General features: G+C 43.1%; 1 protein-coding gene across 1 annotated transcript in view; it reads left to right on the top strand.

Annotated features, from left to right (window-relative positions):
* LOC126419878 (translation initiation factor IF-2-like) overlaps window positions 1-22,147 on the top strand; it is a 128,271-nt gene that overhangs the window by 87,177 nt on the left and 18,947 nt on the right. The window contains exon 3 of the mRNA XM_050087128.1: window positions 8,504-8,670. Within this exon, the coding sequence (XP_049943085.1) occupies window positions 8,504-8,670 (167 nt within the window). The remainder of the gene's footprint in view (window positions 1-8,503; window positions 8,671-22,147) is intronic.

The following is a 22,147-nucleotide window of genomic DNA, read 5'->3' as shown; positions in this document are numbered from 1 at the left end:
CGACGATTGTCTGGTTGAAAGCACATGCGACACTCATCGGTGAGGAGAACGTGATGCCAATCCTGAGTGGTCCATTCAACATGTTGTTGGTCCCATCTGTACCGCGCTGGATGGTGTCGTGCTTGCAAAGATGGACATCGCCATGGACGTTGGGAGTGGTGTTGCTCACAGTTTGAGTCGTAACAGGACGTCCTGTGACTGTTAGAAAATCATTATTCAACATGATGGTGTTGCTGTCAGGGTTCCTGCGAGCCTTAATCCGTAGGGAGTGGTCACCCACTACAGTAGTAGCCCTTGGGCGGCCTGAGCGAAGCATGACATCGACAATTCATGTCTCTCTCTGTATCTCCTCCATGTCCAAACAACATCGACAGACAACACGAGCCGTGTTCTTCCTTCCTGGTGGAATGACTGGAACTGATCCGCTGTCGGACCCCCTCCGTCTAGTGGGCGCTGCTCATGCATTGTTGTTTACATCTTTGAGAGTGTTTAGGACACCTCTGAAGACTCAAAGCGACTGTGAGTGTGACACAATATCCAGAGTCAACGTCTATCTTCAAGAGTTCTGGGAACCGGGGTGACGCAACACTTTTTTTGATGTGTGTATATGCTCACTCGTTTACGGAGAACGATCACAGATCCCTCGTCCAGTTAAAAAATCTATGTGGTCTAGGAACGGGCAGACTTAGACCTATAGCTGAACCTGAAGTTCCTTTTGAAGCAACATTTTACCATGCCGGCGTCTTTATTTTACCAACACGCGAAGATGAGAACCATACATTCCTTGAAAGAAAGAAGTAGAATTAAAAGCGAAATTTGTGGCTATAAAGTATGCCTATAATTCGTTAGACAGCTGAAGGACTTAATAGCGCATATTATTAAAACCACTTTGAATGCACTACTGTCCAAAACAACATCTTTAACTACCGTCTGACCGCAAGCATCTTCCCAACAGTCTGGAAGCAGGGACTCATGTCATTAGCCCATAAGGAAAACGTCCCATCGAACCCTCCAACTACCGGCCCATGTGCCTTCAAATCGTTAATTCTAAGGATTGAACTGAAGCAAATGATCCACATAAGCTTCAGAAAAGGAAGAACTATAAGGTATTAACAATACATCTAATGCCTTCATATGACGTTTGGTCTCCCAGTGGTATGTCTATAGTGCTACACGTAACTTACGTATTATCAAACACCTCTAGCCGTCCTTACGATGTTATTTATTATGTGGATACCAGCCTCCGGTACTTTAGTACACTATCTTCTGGCCGTAGCTCACAGTGAAGGGATTAATTCCAATCATATACAGATTCCATCAGTGGACAACATGTATGAACCTTTTTCGCAGGCAAATTGGTAGATGATGGTAGGAGACACAACATCGTCGTTGGCCTCTGATGGAACCATATAGACTATTGATGTTAACCCCCTCAGCGTCCGTTAAGACCTGGAGATGGTGTACTGAAGCACCGAAACTCTTGACCATATAATCAATAACGTCGTAAGGACGGCTGCAGGTGTTCCATTTCATTACATAAGCGAACGGCCGAAGTCCCTAAACCCTCCAATCACAAGCATGAAGATACACAAGCTTTACATATTACTTGTCACATTTCTTACTTTGTCATCTTCGTCATTTATCTATTCAAAATAATAAATTTATATTGTATTATTGATTTAAGCCCACTAAGGAGCGCTTATGACTAGTTCTTCTTCGATGCTGTCTTCTGTTTCGAATATTTCTTGAGCCTTGCTGATAATTTCAATTTCTTTTTCCTCTCCTGTGAAAGGGGCTTCCGTCGTTTATGGACGCTAGGTGTTGGGGCCCAAGACTCTACCGTAGCACAAAAATTCGATCTTCTGCCTCAAGAAGTGGCTCTAGGCGCTTCAGTCTAGAACCGCGCGACCGCTACGGTCGCAGGTTCGAATCCTGTTTCGGGCATGGATATGTTTGAAGTCCTTAGGTTAGTTAGGTTTAAGTAGTTGTAAATTCTAGGGGACTGATGACCTCAGATGTTAAGTCCCATAGTGCTCAGAGCCATTTGAACCATTCTAAGCATTCTACCTCAAGATCAGGGATCCTAGCCGAATCCAGGTCCTTTAGTACTTCATTAAGCCACAGACTTCCAGTCTTGTAGCTTTTAACCAATGAGAACATCTTCTTGGTAAGCCTGTTGTTGTTAATTCGTTATAGGTGCCCATAGAACTTGAGCCTCAGACGTCACATACTGGTGTTGGCTGATTCTAACCGTTGATACAGTTCAAAATTAGACTTCAGTCGGTATGTTCCATCTGGAAACAATCTCTGGCCATGAATTTTTCTGAGAATACGTCTTTCGGCTCTCTCCAGGCCATCCATCGTGCCTTTTCTGTTCATCAAGAGGATCTCTGAGGCATACAGAAACTGTGGTCTGACAGTAGTTCTGTAGTGACAGACCTTAGCATTCTTCCAAACGCACTTCTTGTCCTACAGATTGTGGGACAGATGGTATGCTGCGTTTAGTTTGTTACACGTTTCTAAGATGGAGGTGCCGTCTCTACCAATGGGGTGGACCCATTCACCAAGATAACGAAAGCGATTGACCCTCCCAATCGTTCCATGTATAGTCGTCAAAGGGATGGTACTGGAGTGCCGGTTCTCAAAGTATTTGGTCTTGTCATACGATATTTGTAACCCTGACTTCACAGCTATCTCATGCAGGGCTTGGACAGTAGTGACAGCATCCTTAGAGTTGTTGGTTAAGATTACAATGTCATCTGCGAAAGCAAGGTATTTACGTTATAAGTTTGAGGGAAATAATTTTTCCATCTGTAACACATTCAGCTGTTTAGCTGTTGGTGTCACCATACCATCCTGTATGATTAAAAAAAAAGCGAAGCACCCTGAAAGAGAGGAAGAAACGAAATGGATCTTCACGGTTGACAGGTTATGCGATGTTATTTCAGTGATTACAAAACAGAGTCAAATGTGCAAAGAATTTGGCAGGATGAACGCACTTACCACTTACCACACCCCATCTGTAACGGATGCATGAACTATTTCGATTGCGGAGGGAGTTATAAAGCCGTTGTATTCTCTCCTGAGGCATGATGGCCCACAACTGATGCAGCTGGTCATGGAAATGCTGTATACAGGCGCTGGACTGGTGTTGACGTTCGAGGTGGTCTGACACGTTTTTCATTGTCCAAATCTAAAGCATGGTTGCGATTCAGCGACTGTAGGGATTTGAAGAGACTGAAAAAAGTCAGCCAAACATTTTGAACGATCAATTGCAGTTCGCGAGTAATCACTTCTTTAATGGCTTGAAACCGCTGCTAACGGTCACATAACACGTGTTTACCGACCTCCGCTAAGATCGACGAATGTGCCGTTTTCCTCAGAATACTTCCTCTCAACAGCTGAGCTATTTGCGTTTCATACCACTGGGTTTCGTTTTTTAGCACATCTTGCTAAAGTTGGTATTGAAAGAAAATTTCATTTCGTACTATGATTTACATTTTATAGCCTCAGTACAGTTAAGCAAAAGGTTCTCATTTTTTATGTTCGATGTAACTTTACCCATTTTACTCTTTCTTCCACATTTTTGTGACAGAACTAATTGTTTGGTTTACAGTTATTACCTTATGCACGCTAAATTTCACGGCAATGTCACTCTGGTTCATAAAATTTTTACAGATAATTTCATATTCAATGTATACTTCTTAAATTTATTGCACTTATTACTGGCCTTCTATAAGAAATTTTTATTTGCTTTAATTTAAAATTATGTCACTTACCACGTTCAAGAAGCAGTGCTCACCCGCATGTGAATAGCGCCCACTGCATTCCAATTTTTCATCGTCGCTTTGTAACACTATCACTACCCCTCGTTTATGTTCTGAAACTATTTTGTTAACCAAGTATAGTATATAGAAGCAGTACAATGTTACCCTCTCTAAGGATTTTTGTAGTTTTGACCGTGAAGTGCCTAAAGGAGGTTGCCTGTCGAACATGAAATTTAGAATTACGTAAATACACAACTAGAAACAGATACTATTTAGAAACTATTTTCATTAATCAAATTCCTCTAATGATAAAGAATACGGTCGCCAGCCTAATTAGGCATAGAAATATGTGACATTCCTTTTTGAAGAAAAAGTAAGCAGTTTTAGTGGAAAGACATAGCTGATACTTTTCAGGTACGAAAGTGCAATGAACCCAGCCACAAGCATATCAAGCATATAGAAATGGTAAAGTAGGTACTAACAGTCATAACAAAACAAACCTATTTTCATAAACACAATTAATACTAACACACTTTAGTATTCAAGGCCTAGTCAAACTAAATAGATTCAGTCACATTACACATGCAAGTCACTGTTGAACTAGAAATTGGCCATGGTCTAGTCTTCCTTCAACAGATATTTTCTGTACAGTACAAATTTAAATACAATTCACATGCAGTAACATTCTCACCAATCTTTAAAGTCAAAGAAGTAACTTTTCTCATGGATAATGACATTCCTAGCCACTTTACCTTCAGTGAGGATAAAACAGTAAGTGAGTACTCATAATTGATATTACACTTTTTTAGAACACAATGATCACAGACAGAACTCAACATAAATATCAAAGGTAGTTATAACTTTTCATAATCAAGTAATTTAGTGTATTTCAGCTACTTTCAATGGGGGTGAGGGGGGGCCTTTAATCTTGACCACTGTAGTAATGCAAATTAAACACACTTTCATAATGCTTCAGTCCATAACCGCGCGACTGCTACAGTCGCAGGTTCGAATCCTGCCTCAGTCATGGATGTATATAATGTCATTAGGTTAGTTAGGTTTAAGTAGTTCTAAGTTTTAGGGGACTGATGTCCTCAGATGTTAAGTCCCATACTGCTCACAGCCATTTGAACACTTTCATAAACAATCTAAAGAATGCCAACTTAAGAAAACTGCTTACTTTTTCTTTAAAAAGGAATGTCACACATTTCTATTCCTAATTAGGCTGGCGACCGTATTCTTTATCATTAGAGCAATTTGATTACTGAAAACAGTTTCTAAACAGTATCTGTTTCTAGTTGTATATTTACGTAATTCTAAATTTTATATCCGATAGGCTACCTCCTTTAGGCATTTCACGGTTAAAACTAGGAAAATCCTTATAGAGGGTAACCTTGTACTGCTTCTATATACCATTATCGGTTGACAAAATAGTTTCAGAACATGAACGAGAGGCAGTGATAGTGTTATAGCTTAAGCTTCCGTACTGTTAAGCAGAAGTTTCCTTTCTAGTGACGTTGTTTTAGCTCCTATTTGTTCTTCTTTCCCCATGCATTTCTAACAGTGGTCCTTTGTAAATGGAACTCTACCTTCTGCTCGCTGAATTTACGTACAGTATTACTCTGTCAGCAAATGCATTAAGAGATTTTATACATAATGTATAACTGTAAATTGATTGCATTATGAGTAGCCTTGCAGATGAATTTTTCATTCTTGCTTTAATGAAAAATGCTGTTACTTAGCACAAGCAAGGCGTAGTTCTTACGTGCATGTATTTAGCACCCTTTGCATCCCGATTTTTCCTTATCGCTTGAGCCTGCACCTGTGAGCAGTTGGCCTTTGCCTCTGGCATGACGAATATTTACGTTATGCATATATTTTATGCTTTGGACTCCTGTTATAATTTTATGTTGACAAGAGCCTTTACCTGTAGGCGAATACATTTGTGCATTTATTCTGACGTAAGGTGAGTGTAATCTGTCTGCTGTCGTATGTGATGTTTCTGGCTTTTGTTTCGGTTTTATGTGTGACAAGAGCCGCTCGGCCTCAGCTAATACAATTTAACATCATGTTATGTAACAATTGAATGCGCTTACCTCATAAGTATTTCTCTATTATTAATATTTTGTTGTGTCTGTAAAAGAGGCTTTGAACCGTTTATATACATTTTTAGGGTTCAATCCTTCTGAAAAATATAATTTTATAACTATCGAAACCTTGGTCAACAGCTAAATAAACCTTTAGTTTGCAACTGGTTGGCTGGTTTTTTCAAGCTCTTCTTTTTCTATTGTAGACAGATCCGAGGATCATGCTCACCGTGGAAGTACCTCAGCATCGCGGAGGTAGTTTGTAGAGACACGACCATTTGTGGACAAGCACTGAGCAGCTGAAAAATGGCGCCATAATCCTGTCACATGAGGGATAACACAAGACGACGCAGCGTGTCCGTGACGTACTCTTATGCGGTCAGAGTTCACTCAGTCGCCATTAGGCGTGGCCTGAAGTCAAACGTCATGGCCCCCAACACATTGCCGCCAGGAGTAAAACTGTTGTGTTTCTTCAAAACATTGGAAGGATGGGACCTCTCCTCAAGTCGCTCCCATATTCGCCGACGACCGCCATCCGGGATATTACAGAACCGCGAATCATCACTGAACACAATGCGACGACATTCACCAGCATTACATGCTCGCTGGTCATAGCACGATTCCAAATGCTTCCGTTTGTGTTGTGGTGTTAATGGCAGCCAACATACGGAACGATAATTCCCTGCTGTTACAAGACGACATACAAGTTTACAGGGAGTCCATTGCAGATACGGAGGGATCACGACGTGCTCGGTTCAGAATACGACGGTGGTCAGACATGGTAGGATGAAACCCTGACGAGAATGTCTGCCTTCACGTTCCCGCACAGTCGAACATCAACCCAGTGCCACGTATGAAAACACTTCGGATCTGAATAGTGCACAATTCGGCCAGCCGGCCAAATGGAGATCCACCTTTCACAGCCCAAAGGTGCTGACGTCGCTGTCTCACATCAGCATGTTGCGTATTCGTGTCCTTCACAGGGATAACTCAATATCTGATATTGGTCACGTCTCTTATACACCTTTACAGGGCTGGTAACCACAGTAATGCTGTTATACTTGTCACAAAGAACTGAAACTCTAATCATATTCATACACTACTGGCCATTAAATTTGCTACAGCACGAAGATGACGTGCTACAGACGCGAAATTTAACCGACAGCAAAAAGATGCTGTGATATGCAAATGATTAGCTTTTCAGAGCATTCACACAAAGTTGGCGCCGGTAGCGACACCTACAACGTGCTGACACGGGGAAAAATGCCAACCGATTTCTCATACACAAATAGCAGTTGACCGACGTTACCTGGTGAAACGTTGTTGTGATGCCTCGTGTAAGGAGGAGAAATGCGTACCATCACTTTGATAAAGGTCGGATTGTAGCCTATCGCGATTGCGGTTTATCGTGTCGCGAAATTGGTGCTCGCGTTGGTCGAGATCCAATTACTGTTAGCAGAATATGGAATCGGTGGGTTCGGGAGGGTAATACGGAACGCCGTGCTGTATCCCAAAGGCCTCGTATCACTATCAGTCGAGATGACAGGGATCTTATCCGCATGGCTGTAACGGATTGTGCAGCCACGTCTCAATCCCTGAGTCAACAGATGGGGACGTTTGCAAGACAACAACCACCTACACGAACAGTTCGACGGCGTTTGCAGCAGCATGGGCTATCAGCTCGGAGACCATGGCTGCGGTTACCCTTGACGCTGCATCACACACAGGAGCGCCTGCGATGGTGTACTCAACGGCGAACCCGGGTGCACGAATGACAAAACGTCATTTTTTCGGATGAATCCAGGTTCTGTTTACAGTATCATGATGGTCGCATCCGTCTTTGGCGACATCGCGGTGAACGCACATTGGAAGTGTGTATTCGTCATCGCCATACTGTCGTATCACCGAGCATGATGGTATGGGGTGCCATTTGTTACACGTCGCGGTCACCTCTTATTCGCATTGACGGCACTTTGAACAGTGGAAGTTACATTTCAGATGTGTTACGACCCGTGGCTCTACCCCTTATTCGATCCCTGCGAAATCCTACATTTCAGGAGGATAATGCACGACCGCATGTTGCAGGTCCTGTACGGGCATTTCTGGATACAGAAAATGTTCGACTGCTGCCCTGGCCAGCACATTCTCCATATCTCTCACCAATTGAAAACGTCTGGTCAGTGGTGGCCGAGCAACTGGCTCGTCACAATACGCCAGTCACTACTCTTGATGAACTGTGTTATCGTGTTGAAGCTGCTTGGGCAGCTGTAACTGTACACGCCACCCAAGCTCTGTTTGACGCAATGCCCAGGCGTATCAATGTCGTTATTACGGCCAGAGGTGGTTGTTCTGGGTACTGATTACTCAGGATCTATCCACCCAAACTGCGTGAAAATGTAATCACATGTCAGTTCTAGTATAATATATTTGTCCAATGGATACCCGTTTATCATCTGCATTTCTTCTTGGTGTAGCAAATTTTAATGGCCAGTAGTGTATTTACTAATGTTGTGTCGACTGACAAGTTGCACTGACATACGAGCGTGTCTTCTGGGTCATTCACTTGTTTTGGCCGGCAGTGTATTTGAAAGTCTGGAGAGTTGCGTTGCAGCACTGGTGGTAATCGCGATGTGTTGGCTGGCTGTGCAGGAAGGAACACCGCAGCGTAGCGGACGAGCAGCAAGAGGAGGAGGACGAGCAGGGGCCGCTGCGCTATTACGGCGGCGCCTCGGGCATCTGGGACCCGACCACTGGGCGGCGCATAGAGGAGCACAGGGCGCCGTCCGACACGGTCGCCATCCAGCCGCCTCCAGAAGGTAGGGCGGCGAAGCGTCTGGAAGTGTCCCAGCAAGGGGGCAGCAGGCTCTGGGGCAGTTGAGTCGCGCCACAGGTCTCTACTACCAAACAGCAACTGATACTACTTTTTTTTTTTTTTGCAAGTTTCAAACTGTCTATTTAATTTTATTATTTCCTTACTACTGGGTTGCTATAATTAATGTACAGCTACTCACGGAGGTCCAGTGTGTGCTATAACTATAGTATGGCAGTGAAACTTAGCATACATGCTAACGCATTAATGCAGAACCAAATTATGCTGGAAAAAAATTACTTCCAATTTTCGCCACCAGGCGCAAATCTGGCGCAATGGATGCAAGAAAGAGGTATGAAATGTTTCCATATGTAATGGATTAGGGATGTTATTAGGGCAGGGTGTGTACACACACAAACACACACACACACACAAAATAAAACCGAGCGAGGTGGCGCAGTGGTTACACACTGGACTCGCATTCGGGAGGACGACGATTCAATCCCGCGTCCGGCCATCCTGATTTAGGTTTTCCGTGATTTCCCTAAATCGCTCCAGGCAAATGCCGGGATGGTTCCTTTCAAAGGGCACGGTCGACTTCCTCGCTGTCTGGTCTCCTTCCCCAAAAACAACCAACCACAAAATAAAAATAAAATAAATCCCTAAACCTACTGTCACCCTCTCTCTCCCTCTCTCTCTCTCTCTCCCTCTCTCTCTCTCTCTCTCTCTCTCTCTCTCTGTCTGTCTCTCTTTTCACACACACACACTCACACACATAAAGAAAAAAGAATCACTAACACCTCTGAAAGATTCAGAACAACCGCCAGGAACACATCCAATAGCTCCACTGTCAGTCGTCTTGTTTTTACACCTTCGAAAGTTCCATGCGGCTTTTCGCGGATGATGCTGTAGTATACAGAGAAGTGGCAGCATTAGAAAATTGCAGCGAAATGCAGGAAGATCTGCAGCGCATAGGCATTTGGTGCAGGGAGTGGAAACTGAGCTTTAATATAGACAAATGTAATATATTGCGGATACACAGAAAGAAGGATCCTTTATTATACGATTATATGATAGCGGAACAAACACTGTTAGCAGTTACTTCTGTAAAATATCTGGGAGTATGCGTACGAAACGATCTGAAGTGGAATGATCATATAAAATTAATTGTTGGTAAGTCGAGTGCCAGGTTGAAATTCATTGGGAGAGTCCTTAGAAAATGTAGTCCATCAACAAAGGAGGTGGCTTAAAAAACACTCGTTCGACCTATACTTCAGTATTGATCATCAGAGTGGGATCCGTACCAGGTCGGGTTGACAGAGGAGATAGAGAAGATCCAAAAAAGAGCGGCTCGTTTCGTCACAGGGTTATTTGGTAAGCTTGATAGCGTTACAGAGATGTTTAGCAAACTCAAGTGGCAGACTCTACAAGAGAGGCGCTGTGAATCGCTATGTAGCTTGCTGTCCAGGATTCGAGAGGGTGCGTTTCTGCATGAGGTATCGAATATATTGCTTCTCCCTACTTATACCTCCCGAGGACATCACGAATGTAAAATTAGAGAGATTAGAGCGCGCACGGAGGCTTTCCGGCAGTTGTTCTTCCCGCGAACCATACGCGAGTGGAACAGGAATGGGAGGTAATGACAGTGGCACGTTAAGTGCCCTCCGCCACACACCGTTGAGTGGATTGCGGAGTATAAATGTAGATGTAGATGTAGAATTGTTCCACTGCCCGCCATGTTTGTTTTACAGTGACAGTGGTAGTGACAACTCAACATATAGTGTTCGACAGTGATGAAGATGATTAAAAGGAAAACGTAAGTGAAACATTATGTAAATAGACACACACATAGAATTAAATAATTTCAGACATAGAAATAACAAGTTTTCAAATCGTAATTTTGGCTTAAACAATTTGTCTACTTTAAGCTATAAGTGGCTGCAGATGACAGACTGTGCAAATAACGGTCACTGTAGAAACACAACACATCAGAAAAACCACACCGTGTGGTAAAAAGGTATGAATTCGTAATTTATGTGTTTTTTCAAATATCTGTAATTACAATTTAAAAACTAATAGCTACATGTATACAAACAGCAATGAATACTCGTTATCTTTAACAGATGGAAAATAAAAGCCCACTGAAGAAGCTGCAACTGCAGTGAAAAATGTTTGGGCTAAAACCAAAAAAAGTGTTTTGCTAAAGACGGACCCTATCCGAAAACATACATATTGTTAAAGCAAACACGGAAGAAAAGAGCTTCAACCCCAAGATGATTACCGTTTTCTCAATTTGTTCAGTATAAGCACCTGAGACATGCAAAAAATGGTTCAAGTGACTCTAAGCACTCTGGGACTTAGCATCGGAGGTCATCAGTCCCCTGGAACTTAGAACTACTTAAACCTAACTAACCTAAGGACATCACACACATCCATGGCCGAGGCAGGATTCGAACCTGCGACCGTAGCAGCAGCGCGGTTCCGGACTGAAGCGCCTAGAACCGTTCGGCCACAACGGCCGGCTTACAACATGCACTACTAGAGACATTGATGAGATGCTGCATCCGAAGTGATCAACAGCTGCTCGCAGCAGTTCGGTGCAATGTGAATAACGCGTTCCTGTATAATGGCCTTCAGATCTGGTAAAGAGTGAATGCGACCAGGTAAAGGCAATCTTTCAGATATTCACAAGTACAAAAGTCACATTGATTCACATAAGGTGATCTTGCAGGCCATGTATCTGGAACACCTCTGGAGATAACACTTTTGTGGAAGACTGCATTAAGCAGTTCTTTTGCTGGGCGAGCGACATGAAACGTTTATCCATCTTGCATGAAAACAGTGGTTTCCACATAGTTGCGCTCTTCCAAAGCAGGAATCACATGCTGTACAAGGAGGTCTAGATAACGTGCAGACGGCACGGTATACCTGTCAGGCTTACTGCGTGTATTCTCTTCAAAGAAGAACGGAACGACTAAAAAGGTGCGCCGGTCGGAGTGGCCGAGCGGTTCTAGGCTCTACAGTCTGGAACCGCGCGACCGCTACGGTCGCAGGTTCGAATCCTGCCTTGGGCATGGATGTGTGTGATGTCCTTAGGTTAGTTAGGTTTATGTAGTTCTAAGTCTATGGGACTGATGACCTCAGATGTCAAGTCCCATTGTGCTCAGAGCCATTTTTTACAAAGGTGCTTCTCAATTCACGCAGCCGTGTGTGGGGAGTGCAATGGCTCTTAGTGCACAACAGGTGGTTTAACAGTATTCACTGCACCCTGTAATGCAAAATGCACCTTGCAACTCTATACACTAGTGCCCGGCCAAATACTATCCGTGCCAGAGACCGAAGAGCAAACTCAGGACGTTCTACATCTACATCTACATTTACACTCCGCAAGCCACCCAAAGGTGTGTGGTGGAGGGCACTTTACGTGCCACTGTCATTACCTCCCTTTCCTGTTCCAGTCGCGTATGGTTCGCGGGAAGAACGACTGCCGGAAAGCCTCCGTGCGCGCTCGAATCTCTCTAATTTTACATTCGTGATCTCCTCGGGAGATATAAGTAGGGGGAAGCAATATACTCGATACCTCATCCTGAAACGCACCCTCTCAAAACCTGGACAGCAAGCTACACCGCGATGTAGAGCGCCTCTCTTGCAGAGTCTGTCACTTGAGTTTGCTAAACATCTCCGTAACGCTATCACGTTTACTAAATACCCTGTGACGAAACGCACCGCTCCTCTTTGGATCTTCTCTATCTCCTCCGTCAACCCGACCTGGTACGGACCCCACACTGATGAGCAATACTCAAGTATAGGCCGAACGAGTGTTTTGTAAGCCACCTCCACGTTGCCGCAGATCATGAGACTTTAGTTGCTGCTCTGTCTGGCTCTTATGTGGGTACCTGTGCAAAACAGACCTCAAAACCTTCCGGACATTTCTCGTGACATGGTACGAGAACTAGCACAACCCGGGGAAAGTGGTTTTCAAATTTCATTGTCATGTTCTGTAAACCATTTAATAACACCGACCCTCTTCTGAGACCTTTCAGTTAGCGATACTCTCTCGACGCTGCTTGTAATTGCTGCCGTTTACATAAATTAGCTTAACTAACAATGCACGGTCTCTATTCTCCATAAACACACCGTTCACTCACTTTACGGCTTGTTAAATGACAACACAGATTTCATACCGTCATACAAACAGCGTACAGCGCCAGATGTGGACCTGGTGGCCACAACTGGGACTGAATTTTTCCAGTGTAAATCGGTTCCGCATTAATGCAGTACCGTATCTACCAAAGTTTCATTGCTATACGATAATTATAGTCCACAATGGACCTCCGTGAGTGCCTGTTCCTAAATTATAACCACATGGTATTTTGGTGTTAAATTGATTTCTCTTATTCGAACTTCTGGACTGAGAGGCCGTGGTCCGAATATAAAACTATACCATAGTGTTTCGTCCTCATCTGTCGATTTCTCTCTTAAGATGTCTCCCGTAGATGGTAACGAAATTTCAGTCAATAGTTTGGTATATCGACCACTGCCTTAATCATTTGTCATTTAATTTTGAATTTTGCGTTCAATTCTGGAATCTGACTTCAATCACAAACAAATATTTGTTCACATCTAAAATGCCGGCGCTACTCAGATGAAGTGATTGACCCAAGAGAGGAAGCCGTGGAGTGCCACAACAAACCAGAAAGAAGACTGGTAAGAAAATGAAATAGTGAACAGTACGGTCTAGGTTTTACACCATCTTATAAATACATTCGCAACTTATAAATGAATGGTAGCTTGAATCCAAAGGAATCTCATCAACTGTGGAGCGATGTCTGCTAAAAGCGTTTTCATATTCAATTCATGTGTTGAACAACTGCTACACCACCTTTTTACTAATTTATTTAATACAGTAATTATTAATCTGCCAGAAAATAAAAACCACAATTGGATAGCCATGCTCGCTATAAATTTAAGTCCTTCGCCGCATTTCTGTCTATGTATGAATGCTAATCTCAGGAACTATTGGAGGGATTTTGATACGGTTTTCACTAATAATTCACAATAAAGGTTTGTGTGTATAATTACGTATTAGAAACAAGTTATCCGGCTGTTGATACTTAGTGCTATCCGTGTGAAGCCGGGTGGGGCCACTATTTATGTCATATAGTAGTAAATATGAATATAGGAGAAAATCCTCTTGTTTCATGATCGTGTGAAATAACTTTCATCTTCATGAAATTTTGCGTGACTATGAAATTTTGTCAGTTTGTATCTTTCCATGGATGACAGTCTAACATTTCATGCTGGCAACATTCTGTGTTTCTTTCACACTGAAAAGATTTTTTTTTATTAATCTTATGGGACTTAACTGCTAAGGTCATCAGTCCCTAAACTTACACACTTCTTAACCTAAATTAGCCTAAGGACAAACACACACACCCATGCCCGAGGGAGGACTCGAACCTCCGCCGGGACCAGCTGCACAGTCTATGACTGCAGCGCCTAGACCGCTCGGCTAATCCCGCGCGCCTGAAAATATTCTATTTTCAGATTAGCTCTGGTGCACTCAGTAGATCTCCGTCCTTCGATTACCAGGATTGCACAGCAACTATTCATCATAGGGACTTGGATAATGACAGCGGTACACGCAAAGAAAAGAAGTATTTAAACGTATGTAAACATCCGATGTATCAAGGATAGTCCCCTGATTGGACATTTGACATAGTTCCTAACTAACTCTACCTTCCGTTATGAAGCCAGAACCTGGACTGGTCATACAAACTGCAACTGATACATGTATTGCTGCCTGCGTAAATCCTTTTATCAGTTCGATTACTTTTTAATAAAATTAACTTTTTGCTGACTTTCAGCGTATCATTTGGATATTTGTTCACTTTTTGACTGCGAGGTTATCACTTGAATATTGCCATGCTCATACAGCAGTGGACAGTGAAAGATTTGCGTCAAGGAATAATGTAGAGATTTCTAACCGCCTCTTGTGTCTAGCCCCAATTCATGCAGGAGATTCCACTCACTGTCCTATAGCTTCCTGAAATCAGAAGTACGCAATATCGTGTTATTTGTAATCATCTGCGTTTGTAGCACTAGTAATAAACGTCTAGAAAACGTCCCCTAGCAAATAGAATGAAATAAAACTACATAAAGCAAGTATAGCCGTAACAAGACTTGTCACATTTAGAAAATGAAACAGTCTGAATTACGGGTCCTGAAACACATCAAAGGCCGGCCGTAGTGGCCGTGCGGTTCTAGGCGCTACAGTCTGGAACCGAGCGACCGCTACGGTCGCAGGTTCGAATCCTGCCTCGGGCATGGATGTGAGTCATGTCCTTAGGTTAGGTAGATTTAATTAGTTCTAAGTTATAGGCGACTGATGACCTCAGAAGTTATGTCGCATAGTGCTCAGAGCCATTTGAACCATTTTGAACACACCAAACGATTGTCGCGTTCCAGTATCAGTACATCTCAAATCCTGCGACATTGACTGCACGTCAAAACAACATCCGTTGCTGTAATTACAAAAACAGCCTTTCTCTCCCAGGAGTCCCGTAGAGTTCAGCTGGCCACAGCTATGAATTTGGCTGCCTTTCACGCAGTGAAGGGGACCTTCGCTATGGAGATGTCCGGCGTCGAGAAAGGTTCCGTGTTGTTATTACCTTCCTAAGGCTCCTCTCACCGCATTTTTGACAATTACTGGTGAAGTGTGTCTCTACCGGAAGAGCTCTGTATTCCATCAACCAAACAGGCTAAATACAAATCAGCTCAAACGCTTTTCTCGGTCATTACCTGGAAGGACGTCAACATGACCGCAATATCGCGGCCGTGAGCACTTACGCTATCGGCCGCAACTTACTCTCCTACCATTATCACAGATATATTGTCAACATTTTAACAATATTGGCATACTTGTCACTAATTCAGGCTATGTAATATAACATACTCCTCACGTACGATTATCCGCAGAATCGTAACTAAGTGAACATGTTTCAGAAGATGTAACAGGAAAAACTAGTCTGTATTATATTTCATGGTCTACAGATCCTAACATTAGAACATTCTTCTCTGCATTCAGAACGTTATTTCAAATACTACGGTGTACACCACTATTTATTTCATGATGTGTTTCTATTGGTATTTCTCTTGCATTACATATGGGTTATTACCAGTACAATCATAGGGTTTCCGTCTTCTCGATACTTTACTTTATTTGGTTATCTCTAGCATGATAATAATTCCAATCCCAAAGAAAGCAGGTGTTGACAGATGTGAAAATTACCAAACTATCAGTTTAATAAGTCATAGCTGCAAAATACTAACACGAATTCTTTAGAGACGAATGGAAAAACTGGTAGAAGCCGACCTCGGGGAAGATCAGTTTGAATTCCGCAGAAATGTTGGTACTCGTGAGGCAATACTGACCTTACGACTTATCTTGGAAGGAAGATTAAGGAAAGGCAAATCTACGTTTCTAGCATTTGTAGACTTAGAGAAAGCTTTTGAAAATATTGACTGGAATACTCTCTTTCAAATTCTGAAGGTGGCAGGGGCTAAATACTGGGAGCGAAAGGCTATTTACAATTTGTATAGAAAGCAGATGGCAGTTATAAGAGTCGAGGGGCATGAAAGGGAAGCAGTGGTTGGGAAGGAAGTGAGACAGGGTTGTAGCCTCTCCCCGATGCTATTCAATCTGTATATTGAGCAAGCAGTAAAGAAATCAAAAGGGAAGTTCGGAGTAGGTATTAAAATCCATGGAGAAGAAATAAAAACTTTTAGGTTTGCAGATGACATTGTAATTCTGTCAGAGACAGCAAAGGACTTGGAAGAGCAGTTGAACGGAATGGACAGTGTCTTGAAAGGAGGGCATAAGATGAACATCAACAAAAGCAAAACGAGGGTAATGGAATGTAGTCGAATTAAATCGGGTGATGATGAGGGAATTAGATTAGGAAATGAGACACTTAAGGTAGTGAAGGAGTTTTGCTATTTGGGGGTCAAAATAAGTGATGATGGTCGAAGTAGAGAGGATATAAAATGTAGACTGGCAATGGCAATGAAATCGTTTCTGAAGAAGAGAAATTTGTTAACATCGAGTATTGATTTAAGTGTCAGGAGACGTTTCTGAAAGTATTTGTATGGCGTATGTATGGAAGTGAAACATGGACAATAAATAGTTTGGACAAGAAGAGAATAGAAGCTTTTGAAATTTCGTGCTACAGAAGAATGCTGAAGATTAGATGGGTAGATCACTTAACTAATGAGGAGGTATTGAATAGGACTGGGGAGAAGAGAAGTTTATGTCACAACTTGACTAGATGAAGGGATCGGTTGGTAGGACATGTTCTGGGGCATCAAGGGCTCACCAATTTAGTACTGGAGGGCAGCGTGGAGGGTAAAAATCGTAGAGGGAGACCAAAAGATGAATATACTAAACAGATTCAGAAGGATGTAGGCTGCAGTAGGTACTGGGAGATGAAGACGCTTGCACAGGATAGAGTAGCATGGAGAGCTGCATCAAACCAATCTCAGGACTGAAGACCACAACAACAACAACGTAGCACAATAAACACAACACTGCACTAGCCACAGTCACCTTCATGGTACTGATGCACACTTTCAAATTCATAGCCAGTACTTAAGTATGTTCCCCAAATACTCATGTGTATAGCTCACAAAGTTGAGATTCGAGATAATGACGGTACATTACGTCTTCATGGGTGGACAGTGAGGAACAAAGACGAAAGATGATCTCGTGTGTTCTTCAGGATAGTGTTCTATTCCGCTGGCGTAACGAATAACGTTAATACGAATCTAACACTTTGGAGAGATGATTAAATGCTATTATAAAATGCAATACAAAAATATCCAGTGAGATCTCCGCAAAATATCTCCATTGAACACACATCGACAACTGCCTGTTAATGAATAACAACTAAAGCCTGAAAAATACAACAGTGTGCGAGAACACAAGGTGCTAACGTTGCAGTAGATCTGTCATTGGTATGAAAAATACAAGGTTTATGTGCAGAGGAAGGATATTCTGGTATCGCTGAAGATTTGTTAGATATCGCCTACAGAACATTTATACTACCCATACTTGAATATTGCTGAAGTATGTAGATTGTTATCGATTTAAAGTGACATGGGATAGGGAACGTAAGCACAGAAAACGTCGGCGGGAATGTTCAAAGATCATTTGAGTTGCAGGAACTTGAAAAAAGATACCTAAACATTTTCTAAAGTGTTCTTAGGTACAAGTGAGTACGGTTTCCATGATTAAATCTACGAGTGGTTTTGAGCTCTGGAATATAAGCGCGCCGGACAAAAAATTAATGACCCCAACGACGTGAGGGTAACACAGTGACAACACTTACGCTGAAGTGAAAAAATTCATGGGACAGCGGTAGGCAAATACACGGGGGATGGTAGTGTCGTGTGCACCCGGTATGACGATGCATTGGCGGAGCTTTCGTTTGCACAACTCAGGTAATTCTTTTGGAAAGTTTTTCGACGTGACTATGACCGCACGACGAGAATTAACAGACTTTGAACGCGGAATGGTAGTTGGGAAACGACGCATAGGACATTTCATTCAGAAAAAAGGTAAGGAATTCAATATCCCGAAATCCATACTGCCAAGAGTTTGCCGATAGTACGAGGGCAGTTCAATAAGTAATGCAACACATTTTTTTCTGAAACAGGGGTTGTTTTATTCAGCATTGAAATACACCAGGTTATTCCTCAATCTTTTAGCTACACAACACTATTTTTCAACGTAATCTCCATTCAATGCTACGGCCTTACGCCACCTTGAAATGAGGGCCTGTATGCTTGCACGGTACCATTCCACTGGTCGATGTCGGAGCCAACGTCGTACTGCATCAATAACTTCTTCATCATCCGCGTAGTGCCTCCCACGGATTGCGTCCTTCATTGGGCCAGACATATGGAAATCCGACGGTGCGAGATCGGGGCTGTAGGGTGCATGAGGAAGTTTTGTGAGCTCCTCTCGGGTGCGAAGACTTGTGTGAGGTCTTGCGTTGTCATGAAGAAGGAGAAGTTCGTTCAGATTTTTGTGCCTACGAACACGCTGAAGTCGTTTCTTCAATTTCTGAAGAGTAGCACAATACACTTCAGAGTTGATCGTTTGACCATGGGGAAGGACATTGAACAGAATAACCCCTTCAGTGTCCCAGAAGACTGTAACCATGACTTTACCGGCTGAGGGTATGGCTTTAAACTTTTTCTTGGTAGGGGACTGGGTGTGGCGCCACTCCATTGATTGCCGTTTTGTTTCAGGTTCGAAGTGATGAAACCATGTTTCATCGCCTGTAACAATTTTTTACAAGAAATTGTCACCCTCAGCCACATGACGAGCAAGCAATTCCGCACAGATGGTTCTCCTTTGCTCTTTATGGTGTTCGGTTAGACAACGAGAGACCCAGCGGGAACAAACCTTTGAATATCCCAACTGGTGAACAATTGTGACAGCACTACCAACAGAGATGTCAAGTTGAGCACTGAAATGTTTGATGGTGATCCGTCGATCATCTCGAACGAGTGTGTCCGCACGCTCCGCCATTGCAGGAGTCACAGCTGTGCACGGCCGGCCCGCACGCCGGAGATCAGACAGTCTTGCTTGACCTTGCGGCGATGATGACACACGCTTTGCCCAATGACTCACCGTGCTTTTGTCCACTGCCAGATCACCGTAGACATTCTGCAAGCGCCTATGAATATCTGAGATGCCCTGGTTTTCCGCCAGTAGAAACTCGATCACTGCCCGTTGTTTGCAACGCACATCCGTTACAGACGCCATTTTAACAGCTCCGTACAGTGCTGCCACCTGTCGGAAGTCAATGAAACTATACGAGACGAAGCGGGAATGTTTGAAAATATTCCACAAGAAATTTCCGGTTTTTTCAACCAAAATTGGCCGAGAAAAAAAATGTGTTGCATTACTTATTGAACTGCCCTCGTATCACATTTCAGGCAATGCCTCTCACCACGGCAACGTAGTGGCCAATGGCCTTCACTTAACGACCGAGAACAGCAATGTTTATCTAGAGTTTTGAGCTCTAACAGACAAGCAACACTGCGTGAAATAAGCACAGAAATCAATGTCGGATGTACGACGAACATATCCACCAAGGACGATGCGGGAAAATCTCGCGTTGATGGGGTATGACAACAGATGATCGACGCTAGTGCCTTTGCTAAAAGCACAACTTTTCCTGCAGTACCTTTCCTGAGCTCGTGACCATGTCGGATGAACCCTAGACGACTGGAAAACCGGGGCCTTATCAGTTTCCAATAGCTAAGAGCTGATGATAGGGTACAAGTTTAGTGCAGACTTTACAAAGCCATGGACCCAAGTCGTCAGCAAGGCACTGTGCTAGCTGTTGGTGGCTTTATTGTGGTACGGTTATGTTTACATGGAGTGGAGTGGGTCCTCTGGTCCAAATGAATGACTGGTAATTATTATGTTCGGCTACTTGGAAACCATTTGCAGCCATTTATGGGATGTCACAAAGCCACAGTTATTGGCGACTGGTTTGGAGAACATAATGGCCAGTTAGAGCGAATGGTTTGGTCACCCAGATCACCCGACATAAATCTCACCTAACAGTTATGCGCTGTAGTTCAGAGGTCGGTTTGTGCACAAAATCGTGCAGCGGCAACACTTACGCAATTATGCACGGCTATGGAAGCAGCACGGCAAATATCTCTGGAACAGCAACAGATACTGAAAACGTTTTTCACAGGTATGAGTGTAAGGCATAGGGTCATGAAAGAAAATAATATGACACATTATAATACGTAAGTAAATATTATTGTTAACACAAATTTAAGGTTCTTTTTAAATGGACACTCCATATTATTTTTTACGCAATCAATAAAATGAAAAATCACAAATAGAATGGCGTTGATGGTATCGAAATTCTTCAATTACATTGCGAGAAATTGCAAAGCGAAGTTGACGCTTGAAATAAACAAAATGCGCCACTATTGCACATCCCGACACGGAAGCTTGAACCCCACGTTGCTCGTAATGGTGATGTAACTGACGTATTACGATGCAACAAATTCTGTACTTACTGCTATTTACACCGTTAATAAGTGAACCGGATACAATACAAATGTCCAATCATACACAATGCAAATAAGGAAAGATTTTGCGTGGTTTACTGATCTTACTACAGTAGTATAATGGACTTAACGGTAACGAAGAACCCAATATCATCAGCCAGGGTACACATAATTAATGGCAGACCAAGACCTAACAGAGAGGTAAATGGTAGTTGTACGTAATTCTGTGACAGGATGTATGTATCGTTTCGATTCCACTTACTAACAGTGTAAGCAACAGTAAGTGCAGCTTTTGTTGCATTCTAGTAAGTCAATTGCCTCGCGATCACGAGCAACGTGGGATTCACACTTTACATCTAGGGATGTGCAGTAACCGCGCTTTTCGTTTCTTTCGAGCGTCAGCTTCACTCTGCAGTTTCTCAGTATGTAACTGACGTATTGCGACGCAACTAACGCCATTCTTTTTCTGATTTTTCGTGCTATTGATTGTGTAAGAAATAATACAGGGTGTCCATTAAAAAAACTTAAGTTTTCGTTGAAAATAATATTTTCTTACGTTTTAGAACGTCTCATATGCCAGGATCCAGTTTTCATTCTGCAGTGGAGGGTGCGCTGATGTGAAACTTCCTGGCAGATTAAGACTGTGTGCGGAACCGAGACTCAAACTCAAGACCTTTGCCTTTCACGGGTAAGTGCTCTACCAACTGAGCTACCCATGCACAACTGACAACCTCTCTTGACATCTTCACCTCAGCTTTGGAAGGTAGGAGACGAGGTACTATGTTGGTTCAAAATGGCTCTGAGCACTATGGGACTCAACATCTGAGGTCATCAGTCCCCTAGAACTTAGAACTACTAAAACCTAACCTAAGGACATCACACACATCCATGCCCGAGGCAGGATGCGAACCTGCGACCGTAGCAGCCACGCGGTTCCGAACTGAAGTGCCTAGAACCGCACGGCCACCGCGGCCGGCTACTACGTTTGTACCTCAGTCGGTAGACCACTTGTCAGCGAAAGGCAAAGGTCCGGCTCGAAGTTTTAATCTACCTTCATGAACCCCTACCTTACATCCATACATGCGAAAGTTGTTTTTCAATATCTATCGTTGTTACAATATGATGATACATGGTGAAACAACGCTCTGGTGGGCGGTTTGCGGGTTTAAATCACCTCGGGGTATGACCATGTGGTGCATTTGACCTGCGGTCGTCGCACGGTGGTGCTGGCACCAGTCCACATACTCAGAGGTGTGTTGGTGCACGTCAGGGTACGGTGCAGCGAGTAAGTGTGCAGACGTTCTGAAACGTGCTAATGGTGACTGTGTGTTGCAAATGGCTCATAGAACACGTACTGATGATGTTATGAGGGGTAGAATAGT

The sequence above is a fragment of the Schistocerca serialis genome, chromosome 9 (genome assembly GCF_023864345.2).
Source record: "Schistocerca serialis cubense isolate TAMUIC-IGC-003099 chromosome 9, iqSchSeri2.2, whole genome shotgun sequence".
NCBI classification, from domain to species: Eukaryota; Metazoa; Arthropoda; class Insecta; order Orthoptera; family Acrididae; genus Schistocerca; species Schistocerca serialis.
The sequence above is the reverse complement of the archived record's forward strand: the minus strand, read 5'-3'. Positions and strand labels throughout refer to the sequence as shown.